This window comes from Scyliorhinus torazame, chromosome 17 (assembly GCF_047496885.1).
Source record: "Scyliorhinus torazame isolate Kashiwa2021f chromosome 17, sScyTor2.1, whole genome shotgun sequence".
In the NCBI taxonomy this organism is placed as follows: Eukaryota; Metazoa; Chordata; class Chondrichthyes; order Carcharhiniformes; family Scyliorhinidae; genus Scyliorhinus; species Scyliorhinus torazame.
Window position 1 is genome coordinate 114,624,045 of NC_092723.1, and position 21,172 is coordinate 114,645,216.

The 21,172-nt window shown below is 44.2% G+C and overlaps 1 protein-coding gene across 8 annotated transcripts in view; it reads left to right on the top strand.

Moving 5' to 3' along the window:
- Positions 1-21,172, top strand: part of tnrc18 (trinucleotide repeat containing 18) — a 209,172-nt gene that overhangs the window by 12,388 nt on the left and 175,612 nt on the right. For 2 of the 8 annotated variants that reach the window (XM_072480916.1, XM_072480921.1), the window contains exons 1-2: positions 49-607; positions 2,172-2,501. In XM_072480916.1, the coding sequence (XP_072337017.1) occupies positions 2,300-2,501 (202 nt within the window). In that variant the 5' untranslated portion in view covers positions 49-607; positions 2,172-2,299. Of the gene's footprint in view, positions 1-47; positions 608-1,070; positions 1,287-2,171; positions 2,502-21,172 lie in introns of those variants that run through there. The other 6 variants (XM_072480922.1, XM_072480924.1, XM_072480919.1 and 3 more) reach the window with 4 other exon arrangements.

A 21,172-nucleotide genomic window follows, 5' to 3' on the forward strand; every position in this document is an offset into this window, starting at 1 on the left:
CTTCCCGCACTCTAATTGGTTTTTCAGGGCCGTCGCAAGGGAGGGAGGGGGCTAAACTGGCCCCGGGCCAATCGGAAGGCGTGTTTACATGGTTTGATTGACAGCCACTGTAGCCAATCGGAGGCTTATTGACACGGGCTGATTGACAGGGGAGGCAGGCGATGGCCAAACAATGTGTGTTTCATTGCGAAAAAAAAAGAGTTTGGAAGAGTGGCCAGAGTTGAAGAGAGGTTTTTTTTGAAAAAAAGAGAAGGTGGGGGTGGGTGTGATGGATTCGGTATTTTGTTTTCTGTGTGGCGATTCCACAATCGGCGTTCACCTAAAACTTGGACTTTCAAAGAAAACTGGAAGTTAAGTGAAGCTGTGTGTGTGAGGGGGGATTTTTTTCCTCTCTCTCTATTTAGCAGTCTGAATGGTCCGCCAACGTGAGTAAAGTTCTGCGCCTAACGACCCCCCTCTAAACTATTGCACAGTCAACCGTGTTGTAAAAGATGTGAAGTAATGAGATGGCGCGTAAACCGTGAAGAACAGTATTCCGGGCGCATTCGCACAAGTTTGGATTGTGGAAGGAAGAGTCACTGGAACACTAGACGTTACTGGAACAGAGGTTGGGATTGTTTCTTTCTAGATATATGTAGATATATTTTAAAACTATCGCTGTCGAAGAAGCTCTTTTTGCTCTCCGCTGTAGTTAGACCGGAGCCGTTGTAACGCCGAGTAAGAATCTCGGTGCAAATGTGCTTCTATTTAAAAATAAAATAAAATGTGTAAATAATCAAAAGTGCATTTGATTCCCTCTTTTTAAAAAAAGAGTAAGTTACATTTTATTCCAAAGTAAAAAAAAAAGGGGGGGGAGAGTTGCACTCGATAGTAGTCTTTGATCAAATGGCTGTTTTTAATTAAATCGGGATTTAAGCCATTTCATGATACACTGGCCAAAGCCAGGAGGAAACTGAATCAATGCTCCTCAAGGATTCACTTGGCAAATGTGCCGGAGCTTTCTGGATGGGGGAGGGAAAAAAAAGGATCTATCCGAGGATGTTCTTGTTAATGTTTGCTTCTTCTACAAGGGACATTTCGGGATAGGTCTCCCCCCACTCTCCTCGTCCCCAAGCCGAAGCGATGAGTTTTGAGGCATTTGTGCGTGTTCGACGATTGCATGTTGCAGCATGTTGGTGCATCGCATATTGGGGCGAAAGCAGTCATTTGTGAATGAACTTGGGATTTCAGAAGAGGCTAAAATTCTCAACGGCAAAGCCAGCGCCGAGGAAACAAATCAGTCCATGGTACGTGGACGGAACGGAGGGGGATTGGAGTGGTTTTCGTGAAACGACCAGAGGGGGTTAAAGGCTGGGGGTGGGGGGGGGGGGGGGGGGAGGTTATTTTCACAAGGAGCGCTCCGGGAAAAAGACCGTTCCTGTAGTAAATGAGTAGATCCAACATATTCTTAGCAAGAGTTCAGCTCTCTGTCAGTAATAGTAACCAGATATTTAATTTGAATGGGTTGAGTTTGAGTCGATAAAAAAATGCTTTACAAAATATTTAACATTTTGGTGCATTGTGTGTTTAGAAGGATTTCTGTTTTATATGCAGAGGGATTCCTGTTTACAATTTGCTACTTTCCTCCCCTCCCGGGTAACGACCAGACAGCCAGCTGTTTTTTTCCCCCAATTGTGAGCCCACACGTTAAAGCATTTACCCAGGCTGTAAAGTTAAAATAAAGATCTGAGGGACAGAAAATAAACTGTTTCTGTTGATGTGCTGGCGAATGGGAGTTGGAGGGGGGTTTCTGTACATTTCCCCACGGAATCCTTTCCGAAAGCAACCCTTTTGGGGTTTTTTTTTAAGGCTGGAGTCTCTGCGGATTGTTCAGTGAGGCAGACTTTGAGTTGTTTGCTGAAATAGTTGTTTACAAAAAGACGGGACTTTGGGCAGCTGTTGGGAACTGAACGCTGACATCTGAAATTGCAATCTCTGCTAAAAGAACACAAATAATGAGGGGAATGTTTTGAATGTAAAGCACAAAGGGCACTCTCAGCCCGTCTCAATTAACTAGGACATTTTATTGTGAATCGGGAGTTCATGTGAATGTATGAGCTGAAGAATGAATATTATTTTAAGAATTGCACCCAGTATTTTTAAGGTAATGCTTCTCTCCCCTCTTTGCACAGATGTCGTTAAGAATGCCTTGGAGAAACCCTGATATCTTTGCAAATCTTGGGACTGTCTAGTCGTCCGGTATTAAGCAGCAGGGATTTGTTGCGGAGCACAAGTTGAAAGGATTCCCACTGCCCAGATTATGGATGGGAGAGACTTCGGCCATCACCGGACTGTTCACGTCCCGTCTCCCCTGCTCACCGGGCTGGGCATGGAGGCGCATCGGGTGGGGGCGCCGGCCGGCAGGATCGCCCCCTCGCCCGGCCACATGAGCTCGGCGCTGGCCTCTCATCTGCCCCCGGGCAAGTACCTCTCGTCCCCGGTTTCGGTGCACGGGCATTCGGGTGAGTGGACTTTTTATTTCGCCTTTTCCACTGTCGCCGCCGTTGTGATCTCTGGCAGATTCGGAATGAAGGCTGGTCTGTCTTCCAGGTGGGGCCGTTTTCGGCTTGTTGGAAACCTGTTTCGAACCAATGATTTTTCAAAACCACGAGAGTTTGTGCTCAGTAAAATATATATATATATTTACAAATCGAGGGGAGACGAGATTGTCAGGGTTCAAAAAGTTCGCTGAGAAGTTCTGCAAAGTTACTTTTATTTTCTATACAATGACCCGATTACTATGTTAATTGTGTTAAACCTTTAACACAATAGTCCTTCACAATGTTATTCAGCGACACATCTCCACGATCGAGGTCTCACTGAGTGCAATCAGATGTTGTATCTGTTCCCCTACACCTTTCTCAAATGATAAGCACAACTCTCCACAATGTGGGGTCGGTGTGAATGTTTGTTGGTTCGGATGGGTGATAACTATTGAAGTAAGTGGCCCTTTATTCGGTGCATTGTGCCTGTTTAGTTTTCCATCGGGAGGCTTACTTGCATCGGCGGAAGGTGGGGTAGAAAACCTTCAAGTTTAGCATATCCCCCGTCAGCCTAAACAGCCGTTTGAAATGTGACCTGTGAATTAACGTTGTGGGTCGCAGAGAGTAGCGAGCTGTGAAGACAGCTTCTCCATTGGATTTCAGTTTTGAATTGTATTCCTGTAGCAGTGGTTCCCTGAACCCCCCCATCCCATACCGAAAGCTGGTGTCGATTCCAGGGTGGTTAGGAAGTGGCATTTGCGTTTGATTTCTAGTCGGAGATTACGCGGTGCCAGACGGACGGTTCCTCATTTAAAACACACACACACAAAAAATCCGCTTATGTAAAAACGCGGTACGAGAGGAACAAGAAAACTTGTGACCATTGCCAGGTTTAAGGCAGAGATTGTACAGCTCGACTGACAAAGCAGCAAGATTCAAGTCATTCCTCCAAAGTGAAGTTGGGAAGGGTCTTAAAACCAGTATCATTAGTAAATTGGAGCAAATATCCAAAATCGACGAGCGCCCTTTTAATCCTCTGTGCTTTTTGATGTGCACACATTAATGGCAAAAATACCAGGCGGTAGTCTTAGCGCTCAAGGTCTACGTGAGAAGGATATTCCTTTAGAGATAGAGTTTTGGCTGAAGCAGGACTGGGAATTGGTGTGTTTAGAGTAGATCTTTTCCAGGATCCCACTTCTCAATCAACACCATTTTGTTTTTTTTATATTTAAGAGTTTGTGACGGCAATGAACCAGCGCAACGCTAAACACACACACAAAAGACAGAAATCTAGACATTATAAAGCGAAATAAAAGGTACCGGGTGGGGTGGGGGAGTTTAGGGTCCCCACCAGCTGGTTAAATGAATTGTTAATGTTTCTCCAGGAAGTTGTGCCTGGCTGATTCTCTCTCTCCCCACCCCCACAAGCGTTGCGAATGGTCTGACATTCAACGCCTGTTAGGGTTGATAACAATTGCGCAGATTGTAGATTCACCCATTGTATCGAGAGAGCGAGAGAAAGGGAATGGTGAAGCATCCGTGAACAGCCACAGATATTTAATTTATTGTACCGCCATCTCTCTGTATAAAATGGCAAGATGATTTGTAAGCAGTTCGAGATTCCAAGCAGCTAGGACAACCGTACCTTGGAAATGAATAATCGTTGGTATTTGTAAACCCAGTCCTTTCGTCCGCGATTCAGGCCGCCGTCAATATTTTGACTCTGCGTTTATAAACTAGAGCTGCAAACTCTGAGGACATTGTTTCAAAGTTGCAAACCACCCCCACCCCCCACCTCATGTAATCCTCATTGGCCGCCTCGCGATCTGTTGAGCCAGAATATTAGCGATTGCAGCTTCTAATGTGCGAATCCCCCCCTCCCCCCCCCCCCCCCCGGCACAGTTCACCATTCCGCAGAAAAAAGTATGGGGTTTGGCTTTTCAGAATTGCTGTATTTACAGCATTTGCCCGGGTGCAGCTGAGATGTGACTTGTGTGTTGGGTAGTGGAGGGTCTGAGCCTCCAGTTTAATCCCTGTAGACAAAGCTGAAACCCTTTTTAAATTCCGTTGTTTAAAAACAAAAACGCTGAGCTTTTCCCGTACATTACAACATTTTTTAAAAACAAGGACAGTGCCTCAAGATCGCCCCCTTGACTACTCAAAGGCTTTAACGCGCCTTTTGGGGACGTACTGCGATCCCGGATTGCGCTATATAAATGCAAACCCCTTCGGTTACCGAGTTATCAGCGCCTCTGACGGCTTCGTGTTTGGGACGACCGCTTTAAAAAAAATACTTTATTCCCTTTTATTCTGGCTGCGGCGGCAGCTGAGTGCTGAGGTTGACTGGGTGTGTACCCCCTGAGAATGGAGGCAGACGATTTGAACTCCCACTCTGTGTGTTCAGGGGCAGAACTGAAACCTCCTGGATTCCTGGTTTCCCTCCTGGTTAAATATTAAGAGACGTTACTCAGTGCATTACTCAGTTGGTGGTTCAAGTGTTAACACGCAGTGCTAGGTCCCTTGTTGCAAGGTGTGTCTGCCTCACGGGGGGGGGGGGGGGGTCTTCCAGTCGCTATTCTCAAATTCAGACACGAGTGAGGTTAACTTTTAAATTTTAACTTCAATAATTACTATGAATAGCAGCTTTCGCTGTCCATATGTCTAATCCCCCATTACCTTAATGGCATTTTGAATATTAAATTATGGACAGTGGTTTTAAGTTACTATTAAAGACATCGGCAGACTTGTAGTCGGAGGGAGGTTGCGAATGAAAATTAAGAATGCGCGATCTTTTCAAGAGCACGAGCTTGTAGCTTTAACTCCAGCTCACAGCAGTATGAGCGATTCTCTTCAAATAGGTACAGGGGTTATAGGTGAAAAACTGGAACACTTAAGAGTCAGGCTTATTGATGTGAGCAAAAGGGGAACTCTAAATATAGAGCAAAGCAGAACGTCTATTTTACAGGTTTCGTGAAACGTAAAGGGCAGAGTTTAATGTGGACAACTTTAGTGGGCCATTTATGCTGGGCTTGGCAATTTGGAGGTTTGCTGACAAGGTTGAATGTTAGATTAAGAAGCATGGTCAGTAATATCGTATTTTTTTAATGGAAAAGTCCCAAGAAAGCGCAGCTTAGTGACTGAGGGAAATCACTGGCCTGGAAATCTTGTTGTGGGACTGCATATTCTCCACTCCCACTCTCCTCTTGCCCCCACCAGTGTCCTTGCAAAGTACAGTATTAACTGGGAACACAGACCTCCCAGGTATCTCCGTCTCCATGTCCATTTCACCGGCTGTATTTTTTATAAATTTAGAGTACCCAATTTTTTTAAAGGGGCAATTTAGCGTGGCCAATCCACCTACCCTGCACATCTTTTGGATTGTGGGGGTGAAACCCACGCAGACACGGGGAGAATGTGCAAACTCCACACAGACAGTGACCCAGGGCCGGGATTCGAACCCTGGTCGTCAGCGGCGTAGTCCCAGTGTTAACCACTGCCCCACATGCCGCCTTTTAACCGGCTGTTTAAAGGAACTGCCTCTCCGTCTTTGATTTCGCCGAAATGAATTCCAGTCATGTTAAAAATTAAGCCCGTGTCCGCTCTGAAACGGGTTCAAATTCTCAGCAGCGCTGGGGTTGAAAGTTCCGCCTGACATAGAGGGATACTGTCATCTTACTGCCCCACCACACCACAACTCCCCAGATCTGGGGGAGTATATTACAGCTTCTTTCGCTCTCCTTCTGTGGCGTAACGTTCCCCCAGCGAATCTCCTGGAGTGAGGTTATGCCAGCCCGGGATTGACTACCAAAGACCGGAGTGGCTGCGCCCCCCCCCCCCCCCCCCCCCGGAGTGGCTGCCCCCAGCCCAGCCAGAGTGAGTGGAGACGGTCAAAAGGTCGGAATTCACATCAACAAAGTACAATAATTAAACTGGTAAAATGAGGTAATAGGGCAGGCTCTTCCAAACGGTGTCGCGTCGCCACAACGCTTGGGCCAAAGGCAATGACATTGCCTCCGCCTTAGTCCGGCATTTGCTTGTCTCGACTGGCTTGAATGCGGCGAATTGCGCTCGGGTTTGTCTGTGATTTATCGGGACAGCGTGGTCCTGCCTTTTTTTGCTTTCAACTGATCACTGACTGATCCAGTGTCTAAACGAGAAATCGGGTTTAATACGCCCAGGGCCGTGGCTGCTAAATGAGTCAGAATGGCTTAAAATGACAATTTAACCCGCTTCCAAAAATGGAAGTTATTTGGTGCGGGTTTAAGCTTGTGTGAGTGGTGAAGCTGTAAAAGACGTTAGATAGATGGATAGATAGATAGGCAGACATACCTATATAGAAAGAGATGTACAGAGACATATATATATAGAGAGAGAGAAATAGACATATACATATATATAAAGAGACATGTGTATATATAGAGATTATATATAGAGATATATGGATAGACATATAGAGAGATGCATAGAGACAGAGATCGACCTATATATTTAGAGAGATATATGTATAGAGACAGATAGAGATAGACAGATACATTATATATATATAGAGAGAGAAACATATGTATATATAGATAAACGCATATATATAGAGAGAGCGCAGGAGATAGATATTGAGCGCGAGCGATGAATAGATAGATATAGAGAAAGGGGGATAGAGCGAGAGCATATTAGCTAGCTAATTAGATATGTGATTCATTCCTTAAGCCCACCTCTGTCAGGAACAGAGTCTTGTTCGTCTGGCTTCTGAGACCTAAAGTTATAGCTTCCACCGAACAGGCTTTAGATGATGAACATTTGTGGACTATCTAAGTCGGAAGCACAGGGAGAAAGGAATAGTTGGTTATGCTGATGGGGTTGGGATGAAGTTGTGCAACAAGGAGGTTGGCGTGAAGCTTAAACGCCAGTTTGGAGTAGCTGGGCCGAATGGCCCGCTAGTCCCTGTGGCCAGCATTCTCTCTGTGTAACACGGGGAATGCGGCCAAGCGAGCTGTCCGGCATCCAAAGGGTTAAATTTAGGGAGGTGAGTGCAGAGTTGGCAGGACTGCGAATGCCGAGAGGATGATTCCCAAAGAGCTAGTGAGAGATTCTGGGCGGCCTGCCGGGACAAGAGGGGGGAATCTTCAGCAAAAGAGAAAAATAAAGACAGTTTGAAGCGTCAGCACCAAAGCGATCTGCAAAGATCAGACACAAAAGTGCAGCCCCGCCGCTCCCTCACTATCTCCTGGGCCACAATATCCGTTTCGCAACTGCCGAAAAGCCTGCTTTCCACATCAGTATCCACACACAAAGATCAAGATTTTTTTTTTAAAAAAGGCTCCATGTTTACATTTATTTTCCTTCCTTCCCCTTGAGGTTTAGTCTAGACTTTTTACTCATCAGGTTTATACACATTCAATAGGTAGATGTAATCATAACTTTGAACAGCACCCCCCTGGTTTAGTGAGTGCTGGCTACCACCACAGACTCTCTCAGTGAAGGGTGACGGACCAGCAATGCTGGCCTGCGCCATGTGACCCATTCCCAAGGCATTCTTTTACCCTGGACTGAATCCTTTGACAGATTAGAATTTAACCCTCTCCCGTCCTCCTCCCAAATAATCTCTAAAAAGCTTCCTGGTGTTGAGTGGAGTGTTGGGGGTTTAGCTCATTCTGAATAAGTGCACCCTCCACAATATTCTTTGCGCTCCCGCCCCCCCCCCCACCCCTTTCAGAACACCCAGCCACCCAGTATAATTTTTGTTGCATGTAACAGCTTAACTGTATTTTCACATTTAGGGGTGGGGGGGGGGGGGGGGGGGGGATGCAGTGTATGTATTTAAAACGGGTCACTGGAGGGAGGAAGGACACTTAGTTTGAAACGATTATGGGACAGCAAGCAAAAAATATTCGTAATGTTTAGTTTATTTAGAGTCCCACGTCCCAGCATCGTTTTTAAAATCTCCTTTTGCAGACGGAACATTCTTCACCAATGCAAGTTGGAATGATCTGGGACACACTGGTTCAATTCGTAAATTCGATAAATCATTGGGGGTGGGGGGGTTGCGGCGAATGGGGAACGAGCAGTGAGGCTCAGTGGGGAAGCTCTTTCAAAGAGTCGGGCTGGACCGATTGGCTTCTTTTCCGGATGCCGTATGATTGCGCGAAAGCAGAGTTTCCCTAACTTCACATTTTGACATGTTAGTGTCATCCGGGAGAAGGGGTCAGGAGTGAGTGGGCGACATATCAAAGTGCCAAAAGGAAAAAAAAAAAAATCCCTTGCATGTGTGAGAGTCTTGTGTTATGTGTTGTAGATTTTCCAAAATGCTGTCTTTGGCAGACTGAGCCCCACGATCCAGCCGCCACTTGCCAAAAAAAATAAGGAGTATGTTTTGCTTTAACTCCAACCTCCCTCCCCAAAATATCGAGGCAATTATTGCTGGCAATTTCTGAAGAAGGACATTGTGGCTAAGAAGCTATTAGTAAGAAGTTAGTGTGTAGTGTACAATGCAGCAGTCAATAGCAGCTGCACTGTGGTGAGTGGGTGGGGAGTTACTGTCAGCTAGGTTTTAGTTCGTCCATTAGTTCGGAAACATTAGCAAAATTGCTGTTGCCCTGGAACTTCGAGCAAGTCTGCCGAGCTACTGTACTCCCAACGTTCCACGATAAATAATCGATTAGAAATCATAAAGGTTGAAAAAGTATTTTGCCCTCCCCCCACCCCCCCCCAGCCCTGCCCTTTTTCAATGTGTGTGTATCTATTTCGACACATTGTCCCAAAAGCAAGTCCTGAATCTTCTCGGAGAACACGCGGGTTTTGGTCGAGAAAGCCACTCTCGTCATGTGACGAACAAGCAGCGGCCAAGTCAGAAGTTACAAGAGGGCTTTGTCTTGGAGCGCACCGGAATTTCCCCTATCCATAGATGCCGCAGTTGATGTGGTTGACAGACTGTGTTCAGAAACATTCACCGCATTTCTCTTTGGACTGAGGGGTTTACATTCACCTTGGCGCGACCACCAGCGCAATGGGAGAAGCCAGGAGTTTGGAGCTTTGACCGGCATTGTCAATCTCATTTGTGTCAACCCCCTCCGCCACTGGACGCCGCGGTTCCAGTCTGTGAATTCTCTCCCTAATAATCTTCAAACATAAAAAAACTACCCCTTCGAATAAGCTTTTGGTCAACCTGTGTTTCCAGGTTAAATTACCCCTCATTACATTATTTAAAACAAAACTGACCATAACCGTAAGAAAGGCGCCATATCAATGCAGTTTTGCTGGATATTTGTGCTTTGCCTCAGGTGCAGAAACAAGGGGGCAGCCAGTCCTCGGGACTCAGACCCATCACCTCCTTCCACAGCCCCAGAGACAGTACGTGGAGCTGATGGGCGCGGAATTGCCATCTCGGGCTGGATGTGGATTTGCAGGTCTTATGGTCCTTTCACCCGCATTCACAAAATGCCAGTGGGAGAGAGATTGTCTGTCAGGTCTTGTTAAATATTCACCCGCATTTAAAGCGGAGTTTCTATGGAAACGCATGATTGTGTTTCACATTATTGTGAACTTCCTCACAGCGGTAACTTGGGCCGAGGGCAGGCAATGTAAAGGAGAGATGGTGTGATAGAGTTCACTCCAGTTTCTGTGTGCCCAGGCAGCTTGTTTCCAATGGGACAGGTGGATGTTGCGTTAAGTGTACAGATGATGTTTAAATAAAGCTGGAGAAGTTGGGGAGGAAAAGAGAGTCCCAATTGAGATTGGGGATTGACATTCTCTCCTCCCCCCCCCGATTGGGGGTTGACATTCTCTCCTCTCCCCCCCCTCTCCCCCCCCCCCCCCCCCCCCCCCCCACACACACACACACACACACACTCCCCTCTCTCCCGGTCAGTGTTCTTCGCCAAAGATTGCAACTTGTCCACATTGCTGGATGTATGAGTGCTGCTCGAGTTTTTTTGTGTTAGATAGAGGGATGGGGAGGGGGTGATTACTATATTTTTGGACATTTCTAACCCAAACTGGGTCAATCTCTGCTGTGCTTCATCAGATATTAATAATCCTTCCATTGACTTAAAAAAAGATAAATGTGTGCTTTATTGGGACATGGTCTGCAGCGCTATACTGGGTGTAAGTTAACAGTGGCTGCCTGTATTGCAGGCAGTAAAGTATATTAAAGACACGTTTGTCAGTGTTTTAGTGGTTATGGTGCCGTTTACATTGGGCACCCACAACATTAATTAAAGCAATACACGTAATTATCTAAAATGTCAAGTAGCGATCCCCCTCACAGGCTCGGCGCTTGGAAATGACTCTGTGCAGTCCTTTCCCAAGATTCTCACTTTATACCTTGATCTTAAAAATCTCATCTGTTCGAGATGTGCCTTTTAATCTATTGCAGCAACAACCCCTTTTCATTAAGACATTAATTCGTGCGCATCTTTATTTCTGCTGAATCCCCCCCACCCCCACACCCCCCATTTAAAACCCGCACCCGTCTTTGCGGACAGAGTTCCTGTAGCAAAGGTTATTGAAATGGCGAATTGTACTTCCATCCGTCCGGCTGCGAACTTGCTGCGGTGCATCGCTCTATAGGTGGAGCCTGGTCATGGGTGAACATTTCTGGGCAGGCTAACATTTTTTAAACGGCCATGGGTGGTGACATGGAGATGTTAGGCTTTGCAATTCAGAGAAAGGACACAAGTTGTATCATCGTCTGCAGCTTCAGGAGACAGCGAATTCCACTTTTTTGTGAGTGTCTGAATAAAGGGTTTTCTGCGATTTGCCGAGTGTTCCAAGGATTTGCTTATAGGTAAGAGCCGATTGGCTGTGGGGTTAGCAGCCCAGGAAAGGGCACAAGGCCATTTGGAAGTGTTGATTTGTATCGAACAGTGTTGATATTGGTTTGAATATACAGGTGTATGTTTGTGTGTGGGTGGAGGAGGTTGGTCACAGTGCTATAAGATGTTGCAGCTGTGAAATGTTTATTATTTTTTTTAACTAACTACAGGAAGGGAGAGGCAACAGCACAGGTGGCAGCCGTGTGCTCCTGGTCTCCACATTGTCATGTCTTCATTGCCCAGGGAGAGGCAAGACTGCACCAACACTCTTAGGACTTAACTCCAATAAGTCCAGATCTGGTTGATTTTGTTTTTGTTTGTTGGGAGTTGACATTTTGAGGATTAATTTGCCCAGTTTTCTCCCCCTACCCATGTCTCCACAGCGCTTTAGGATAAGTCAACCTTCCAGGGGGCGAGGTGGAAAACCCCCAAGAAACACAATCTCTCCGAAAAGCCCAACCAACCACTGAGCAGATAGCACACACACATTATCCAGGGCGCACTTTCTCAGTCCTGTCCTACCTGACTGCTTTAATTGCCCTTGAGCCGGATGGAAAATGTCTCTTTTTGTTAAACTCATGCCAAAAAGATTAAACTCACACTAGCAGCGCGGTATTAATAGTAAGTGGGTGATAGGATAACACTGTTGTAGAAATGTTGGGAGATGGAAAAAATTCTCTTCACAGACCTGTACAGATGTTATGAAGCCCAGTTGTATATTTGAGAGCATATTCTCACTGTAGAATTTGATAATTTTATGTACAGACAATAATGGCGAGGGAGAGTAAAACAAGTCTTTAAAGTCTCTCCTGTAGTCTCCATGGTGCGCACACTTCCAGAGCATCACTCTCTGAGCTTTCGTGTTATCAGTTCAAATGATTGAGTCTGGCTGACTGCTGGCGGCTCTCCCCTCGGTGCAGGCTCACTTTTAAAGAGACACAAGGCAGATTCCAGTCTGACAGCCCCGTCACTTCATTACAGTCCACAGCCCCCTGTGCTCAAATCCCTCGTCACAGTTTCTTTAAGCCTCTCTGTTCACTATTCCACCGCCCTCCCCCCCCATTCCTTTGACCGGAGTTATAGGAAAAGGAGAACAAGATGAATAATGTATAAATCCGTTTGAAATGAGTGCCAATCCATAACTTGGAAAGTAAAAAGCGCAAAGGGTTCTTCTTTTTCTCAAGTCTTTTATTTGTTGAGAGTCAGCAGATTGTCTTATCTCTTTGGTGCATTGCTTTGGGGAGGGGAGAGGGGCGCCATCTGTCTGGGCACTTTGAAAATGGTGGACCATTTAAGTGGATGTGTTTTGTATTTTATTGGATGGGAGATGGGGGGTGGGTCTATGCCAGCAGTATAAATTCATACCTTAACCACCAAGCCAAGTTAAATGGGAATTGATGCACTATCTGCCCACCCCAGCCGGGTGTAGTTGCAGTCTGGCTCGTACACCCATTTCACATCATAACTTCACGAAAACTGGTGTTAGCCACCCTCCCGACTTTAGTTTCCATTTAGAAGCAAGGCACAGGGCCGGTCGATGGAAGACGCACTGGTGTGTGTTTTTTTGTTTTGGTGCACTGGATCAGCCGAAAAAAAAAACCACAGCGTGTCTTCGCGTTTCCATCTTCAGGATTTTATGGAGGGAGTTGCTTGTGATGTTGCACAGTGGCTAAATGCCATTAACCTGGAATGTTTCTTCATTCTACTTCTGTACACTTGCAAAAGGCTGAGCTACATGGGTTCCTGTATCCAAACAGAGACAGAGCAATATTCTTTATCCAGCTGTTCAGTTAATTTCAGTTCAATTCCTGTGTACTGTTTCAGCAGCTATGTGTAGTATGACAGGAGGCTGGGGTTACACTGCCAGCGGCAGTGGTACTAAAGGTGGTCATAAATGGAACCCTGCTCCCCACTTGGCTACTTTATAATGGTAACACTTTATAACATTCAGAAGGAAGCTTAGAATTTGCCCCAGTAGATGCAAATCCATTTGACCTGATGTTATGCAGCATCTGGTGTGAATGTAAAGTAGAATGAGGTAGATTCCCAGAGTGGTTCATAGCAACTGGGTTTAGGTGCTGGGTGGTTAGGCTGGGGCCAGACTTCCCCACCTTTGTTGCCATTTTCATGTCAATACTCACCTAGGACCGTTTGACGTTGAGATGAGTGACAGTATAAATGTCTTTGAAATGCTAAAACATAATCCATTGGCATGATTCGAATTTCAAGTCCTGTAGCACAGTGGTTAGCACAGTTGCTTCACAGCACCAGGGTCCCAGGTTCGATTCCCGGCTTGGGTCACTGTCTGTGCGGAGTCTGCACGTTCTCCTTGTGCCTGCATGGGTTTCCTCCGAGTGCTCCGGTTTCCTCCCACAAGTCGTGCCCCTTAATTGGGGAAAATGAATGGGTACTCTTAAATTTATTTTAAAAAAGCACTGTTTATTCACAGCACTAGAGTCCCAAGTTCGTTTCCCAGCTTGGGTCACTGTCTGTGCGGAGTCTCCCTGTGTCTGCGTGGGGTTCCTCCAGGTGCTCTGGTTTCCCAAAAGACGTGCTGTTAGGTAATTTGGACATTCTGAATTCTCCCTCTGTGTTCCTGAACAGGCGCCGGAATTTGGCGACTAGGGACTTTTCACAGTGACTTCATTGCAGTGTTAATGTAAGCCTATTTGTGACAATAATAAAAATTATTGTCTTAAAAACCAGTTGTATTGTTTTTGAATCTCCAAATTAGCAAAGACTGAATCTTAGAACAAGATATTCTCAGGCAAGGGCAGCTTTTAGGAGGTGGTGGTGAGCTGCCTCCTGTTCAAGCAGCAGCTCAACTGTACACCCACAGTGCTGTCAGGGAGTGAGTTCCAGGATTTTAACCCTGCATCAATGCAGGGATGGTGATATGTAGCCAAATCTGGAAAGTGTGATTTAGGGGCCGCTGTTTTCCCTTGTCGTTTGAGGCAGTGGAGGTCACAGGTTTCGGTGACGCTGTGGAAGCTTAGTGTAAATTTAAAAGTACTCTTGAAGAAATATTACATTTTACAATCACAGTATATAACTTATAACGTGGAATAGAGACAGGAGGTGTGAAACAGTTCCTTCTTAACCCAAATTTGAGGTGGCCCTGGGATTGGAGAATGGAGTAATGGCCGCTGAGGGAAAAAAGGCTGCAAAAGTCTTGGGGCATTCTTTTTGGAAGGTGGTAATTTGAAAGTGAAGACTGATGTGTTTTATTAGCAGTTAGTGGGGTGTGTCTGTCAGCGGCAAAGTGTCTGTGACATCTCTCTAACACCCTCTGACTTGAACACTCATTGACATAAAAGCAATCAGAAGCTTCCAAAAAAAACCCCTCTTCAGTCTTAGGTGACAATGAAATTGGTTTTTATGATTTCTTTTTCTAAACTTTGTAACAAATTGTTGCCACCCTATTTACATCTGACTGATAAAAGCAGAAAATGGTTATTAATCTCCAAAATGAGACCAAGTGTGGCAATGGTCGAGGAAATAGAGTAACATTACAGGAAATTTGGTGGCTTCCCCTTCTGAAATATTACTGCCTTCAGACCAACACATCAGAAGAATTGCTGTCACGTTTGTAATTCTATGCAAATCATTCAAAGCCAATGTATTGACAAATGCAATATTTGAAATCATTTTGGAGCTCTATCTACTCAAATCTTCCTTTCTTGCCCTGGATCTAATCAATGCAAAACCAATACTGAGAACAGTTGAGTTTCCAATGTGCAATAATATTGCTCAAGCATATCTGTAACAGTAACCGCCCCTCCCCCTTTGAAAATTTGTACTTTCTAACCTTTGATAGCTAAAGTAAACCATTCTTACCCTCACCAAGAAGTATGAAAAGATTCTTTGAAATTGGTCTGATTATATCTCTGAGCGATGAGGTTTTCTGTGCTGTAAGCAGTGTGCAAATGTGGCAGAAGGAGAATACTGATAAAAGCCCTGCTCTTTCGAGGTGAGAATGCCTGTATAATACAGATTCTGTGGAACAGAAGGCATAAACAGCTTCAATGCTGAATTCCAGAGGGATAATAGAGAATCCAGCAGCGGAGTAGTTCATCTTTCCCTTTGTATAAAGTATCCCTTATATATACCCAACTATGCCAAAATAAAAGACTTTAGCTTTACATCTGAAACATCCTTGCAGTGAAACATTTTCTTCTGAATTGTTTATATCTTAGAATTTGTTCTCTCTCTCTGTTAGCACCATGCAGTTTCATGTTTGTGGGTGTGATAATCCTGTTTCTCACAGGATTAATATTCAACATGTGTACTATCTGGAATGATGACTCACATATGTGAAATTACACTTCGATGGTCCCAGAAGTAGCTTAAAGACGGAATTATTGCTTCAGTGGAGGCTGTGCACATTATAGGATTTTCTGTCCCTGAATAGTATCAGTGTGTCCTAGATACCATTTCACTCAGGCAAAAGGCTATTATATCCTACACCGTAGATACTTACGTCAGGACCATCCTCCAATTTGTTTGCATTTGAAGTTGAGTGAGCTAAAATAATTTCTCCATATAGAAAAGTGAGACTTTTGGTCACAAGCATTTTTATTTGTTTGTGGGGGGAGGCTGTTTGGACATGTTTTGACAAGAGAGCGTTTGCTTGGGTCTGTGGTGGGGCCCTGTTTGCACATTAACTTTTTTTCCCAGAACTATCTGCTTATGTGTTAAACTGGGAATTATGTCCTTTATTAGCCCTGACAGGGACTCGGTTCCTTTATGGTGTTTGCCTAATGTTATAGCTTTAAAAGGCAATCTCTTTCTTGGCAAAGGTCTAATTGCCTCATCTTGAGTTTTCTGTAACCCTTGGGAGATTGCATAATACCCAACAGCGCTAGATACAAAAATGTTTTTAATGTCCGTGCTAACTCCACTGAATGGTTTCTTACATTTCACAGAGCCTGACTCTGTTTCTCATCGCCAAACATATACAAGATTGTGCAAGTCAGCCTTAATGCTAAACATTATACTGGAGGATAGAAATGTGTGTTTGTGTGCATGTTTGTGCCTGTCTGTATGTGTCTAACTGTTTGAATGTGTGCACAAATGTGTGAGTGAGTATTTATGAGTGTGTCTGTGTCTGTTTGAATGTGTGTCTGTCTTGTGTGTCGCTGTATGTCTGTGTCTGTGAGTTTGCAATTGTGTGCATTTGTGTGTCTGTTTCTGTCAGTGTATGTGTGTTGCAAGTCATTGTGCGATGTGTGTGTGTGGGCGTCTGCATCCATTTACTTTAAAAAAACTCTAAATGCTAGGTTATATTCAAAGGAAGGAAGTCTATTTGGTTGGATTTTAGTCTTTTGGGGATTGATATTTTGTTTCACCAATAATAGCATGTTTTGATATTGTCCATGTATTTAAATGCACAAAAGTACTGTTCAGTGCAATTGTGCTTCGTTGAAATTCTGCTTTGTAATGTTGAATATTTAAAATCTGTGATATACTGTGACTTTGATCACTTCAAAATGGAGCACAGATTTAAAATGGTACTATATGCTGCAAACAGATTTAAAATCCTACATTTTCCACAAAAAGTCTCTCGCATAATAATACCAGAGGCTTTGAATAGAATGGGAATCGTGATACTTTGTGACTTATAGCCATTTACTGACATCATTTTGAGCTTTTGTTAAGGACTTGGCCAACCTGTAATGTGCTATGTGGAATATTGGCAACTGTGGAACAATATTATTATAGCAATAGATACTCAGCTGGTGCAGCACGGTGGCGCAATGATTAGCACTGCTGCATCACGGCGCCGAGGACCAGGGTTCAATCCCGGCCCCGGATCACTTTCTGTGTGGAGTTTGCACATTCTCCCCGTGTCTGCGTGGATCTCACCCCCACAACCCAAACATATGTGCCGTGTAGGTGAATTGGCCATGCTAAGTTGCCCCTTAATTGGAAAAAAAAAGATTTGGGTACTCTAAATTTTTATTAAAAATAGATACTCAGCTGATGAATTTGTCCTTGAGGCGGTCTGAGCACAGTGCTATATGGCCCATGAACCTGATCCAATGGTTAAGTTGTTGTACGGAGGCCAGTTAGCCACATTGCACTAACACACAAACAGTGAACTAGATTTTTAGCGTTTCAGCTTATTAGCTCACACACACGGCAAATTCTTCATTTAATCAGTAATGGATTGAGTATTCCATCACAAAAATAATTGACTTGCCACTGCCCTAATAAAGATTAATGGGGTACCCCAAAAGAATAAAGGTGTTCGTGGCCTAACAAGAGGTAACAATGATTTATTGCACAGTTCAGCTGTGGCCAATAAATCTGTATCTGTTATTCTAATGAAAGCTCTGACCTTTCTCCCCTTGGTGAAAGATTCTTTAACTTTTTAACATGGCATCAATTACCAAATTATGTTTCAACTGGAATTTCGACGATGCAAAATGGTGAGTGTTTTCGGAATCACAGCAATATTAAACTTGATAAGATGGCTGCCGTTCACCTCTTCCAGGCCCCAAACCCTCCCCTCTCCCCCATTGTTTCTAACTGCTGCTTGTTCAAAAAAGGCCGATATGAAATGTCCCGTGCTCCAATACAGTTTGCTGATTTGACTTTTGACATTCAACAGCTTCACTGCATATAATTTACTTTAATGAATTAAAAAAAAAGTTTTGGGCATATTTTTCAATCTTCCCAAAGACTTTCTGCTTAAAGCTTAAGTAGGTTTAATAATAATGACAGATCATCTAAACTATGAGCTACTAATGCTAGTGAATATAGCTTCTTTCTACTTTTGGTGTATTTGAAGAATGAACAAACTTACGTCAAAATACTTGAGTCAGCAAGAATACGATTTTTGACGCTAGGAAAAGCCTCAGCTCATCTGCTGTTGAAAACTCGCATCTGTGCCTTTGTTGCTCTCTCGCCGCATTCAACCCTTTGTTACTTAAGCTTAACCAAAGCGATCCTGTTCACCTGTGAGGCACCAGTACCCCCACCCTCCGCCCCACTGTGCTCACATTGGTCCTGACCCCCACTCCTGTTACTTGGTTAAGTGGCCATTCATCATGTGGGATCCTTGATAGCAAATGTTGACAGGCTGACCATGGGGAACATAGAATACACAGTGCAGAAGGAGGCCATTCAGCCCATCGAGTCTGCACCGACCCACTTAAGCCCTCACTTCCACCCTATCCCCATAACCCAATAACCCACCTAACCTTTTTGAGTGGCACAGTTGAGGCTGGTTCCTGTCGCCACCCATCACCTACCTAGCCAGGCTGTCCTAATACCACTTTAAAGAAAAGAATTGCACCTGGTTCATTCCATGGATCTACCATGTAACCCAATGGGAAGTTAAGTAGTGAAGATTCTGAACTGCACCATAACATTCAATCTTTTTTTTTAGATATGGTACTGGACTTTGATTTGGTGTTTGTTATTCACCATAGTCTGTAAAGTAGTGGTTATCCCAGGCTAGTTGAACAATCTGCTGTCTTTAAATTGAGAGAAGGTTTGGCACTGGGGCACAAGAGGGATGCAGGTTCACAAACTGAAGGATTTAGTCACCACGACTGCTGGATCAATCTGCCAGGAGTCCCAGATCTTCAGGCTAAAGAGTCAGCTACTGTGCTCTGGACAGCTTCACTCCAACAGGGTCTCACTGGAGAGTGCAACCAGCATAGGATGGAACGCACTTCATGCCAGCCAGTCAGTTTCAAACCATTTCTCTTCAGCAGCACAATGCATTGAAATACCGCAACACTGTGCAAGATTTCAATAATCATGCGGAGAATAAAGAGCAATTGTATTCATGTAATTTTGAAGCAGTAGTATGGGGCGTCATTCTCCGCCGGCGGGAGTCTCCGTTTTGCCGGCGCCCGGGGGTTTCCCGACGGCGTGGGGCTGCCCCACAATGGGAAACCCCATTGACCGGCCGGTGTTACGGAGACTCCCGCCGGCAAGTCGGGGCAGAAATGTGGCGGGGCGGGTAGGAGAATCTCGCCCATGGTGTTTCATTATCCACCAATTCTACAGATAAACTGAAGCCACAACCGTTATCTGTGGCTTACACTTTAGTAATAGATCAATCAGCTGTTTCATATCTCATTTCTGAAATGCATAACACCAACTTGCATTTATAGATCACTTTTAATATAATGTCCCAACCTGCTTTGCAGGTGTGTTATCAGATCAATACTGACACCAAGCCACATAAGATATTAGAACGCGGATAGAGTGGAAAGGGAGGGTAAGAGGTTTAGGGAGGGAATTGTGGAACTTCATACTTTGAAGACACAGAGGCCAAAGGATACTGTGGATTTCAACAACCTGTGTAAACAAGTCATTAGCAAACCAATTCAATTCAAATTACAAATTTGCACTTTAAACATCAATTAGTTCAACCACTTTGTAACTAGGTTTAAAATAGAACAATTCATTTTCTCATTTTAATATCCATTTCTCTTTTGATAATTTCCTCATCAATTTTCCTTAAAACTGCAGCTTTGCAGAGATATGTATATCCTGTGAAAGAAATCCACAGTTTTAATATTATTTTCAGTGTGTCTCCTGGATGAAGCTTTCTCAAATCCTCAGTGTAAAATATATCACCGAACTCTCAGAGATACTATAGCAAGGAGAGAGATGCGTGAAAATTGTAATGTCTTCAATTCTCATGTATCAACAACTTACATTTACATTGTGCCTTCAACCCTCGTAAAACATTCTGAAGTGGGAGCTTCACAATATCATTATCAAACTTAATTTGATACTGAGACACATGAGGAGATGTTAGACTAGGTGATCATAAGTGAACTCAAAACGTTAATAAAAATATTTTTTAAAAAGTGTACTCAAAGACGTTTTTGAGGTGTCACAGTGGTGCAGCGGTTAGCACTGCTGTCCCACAGTGCTGAGGACCTGGGTTTGATCCTGGCCCTGGATCACTGTCAGTGGGGAGTTTGCACATTCTCCCCGTGTCTGCATGGGTCTCATCCCCACATCCCAAAGATGTGCAGGGTAGGTGGTATGGCCATGTTAAATTTTCCTATAATTGGGGGGGGAGAGAATTGGGCACTTTAAACTTGTAAATGAATAAATAATTATATTTATAAAAAAAAGATGTCGGTAATATCTCTGAGTAGAGGAGAGAGAGGTAGGGCAGAGAGATTTAAGTGAGCGAATTACAGAGCTTGGAGCCTAAGCTAATGAAGGCATGGTATCAGTGATCGGGCAATGAAATCGGGATGCTCAGTAATCTCACTCAGTATATGGCACACTGTAGTTATGTCTGGCCTGAAACCTATAAAGCTGGTGGTGTGCTGTATATCCCAGGACACCTTATAGAGATCCACTGCTTGATTGTCAAAAAGGAAACGTATCAACATACATCTATATAGAAGTTTCTACATCCATAGGACATCCAAAAATGCTTGACACCTAATAAATTGCATTTGAAGTGAAGTCGCTATTGCTACGTCGGTTAATTTGATGGCCAATCTATGTAAATTTTTAAAATATCTGCTCATGGGATGTGGGCGCCATTATTGACCATCCCTAATTGTCCTTGAACTGAGGGCATTTAAGAGTCAACCACATTGCTGTGGGTCTGGATTCACATGTAGGCCAAACCAGGTAAGGACGGCAGATTTCCTTCCCTAAAGGACATTAGTGAACCAGATGGGTTTTTACAACAATCAACAATGATTTCATGGTCATCATTAGACTTTTAATTCAAGATTTTTATTGAATTCAAATTTCCCCATCGGTCATGGACAGTGCATTTCCCCGAATCTCTGGATCACTGGTCAAGCGACAATACCACGACACCACCAACTCCCCAAATGAGTAAAAGAC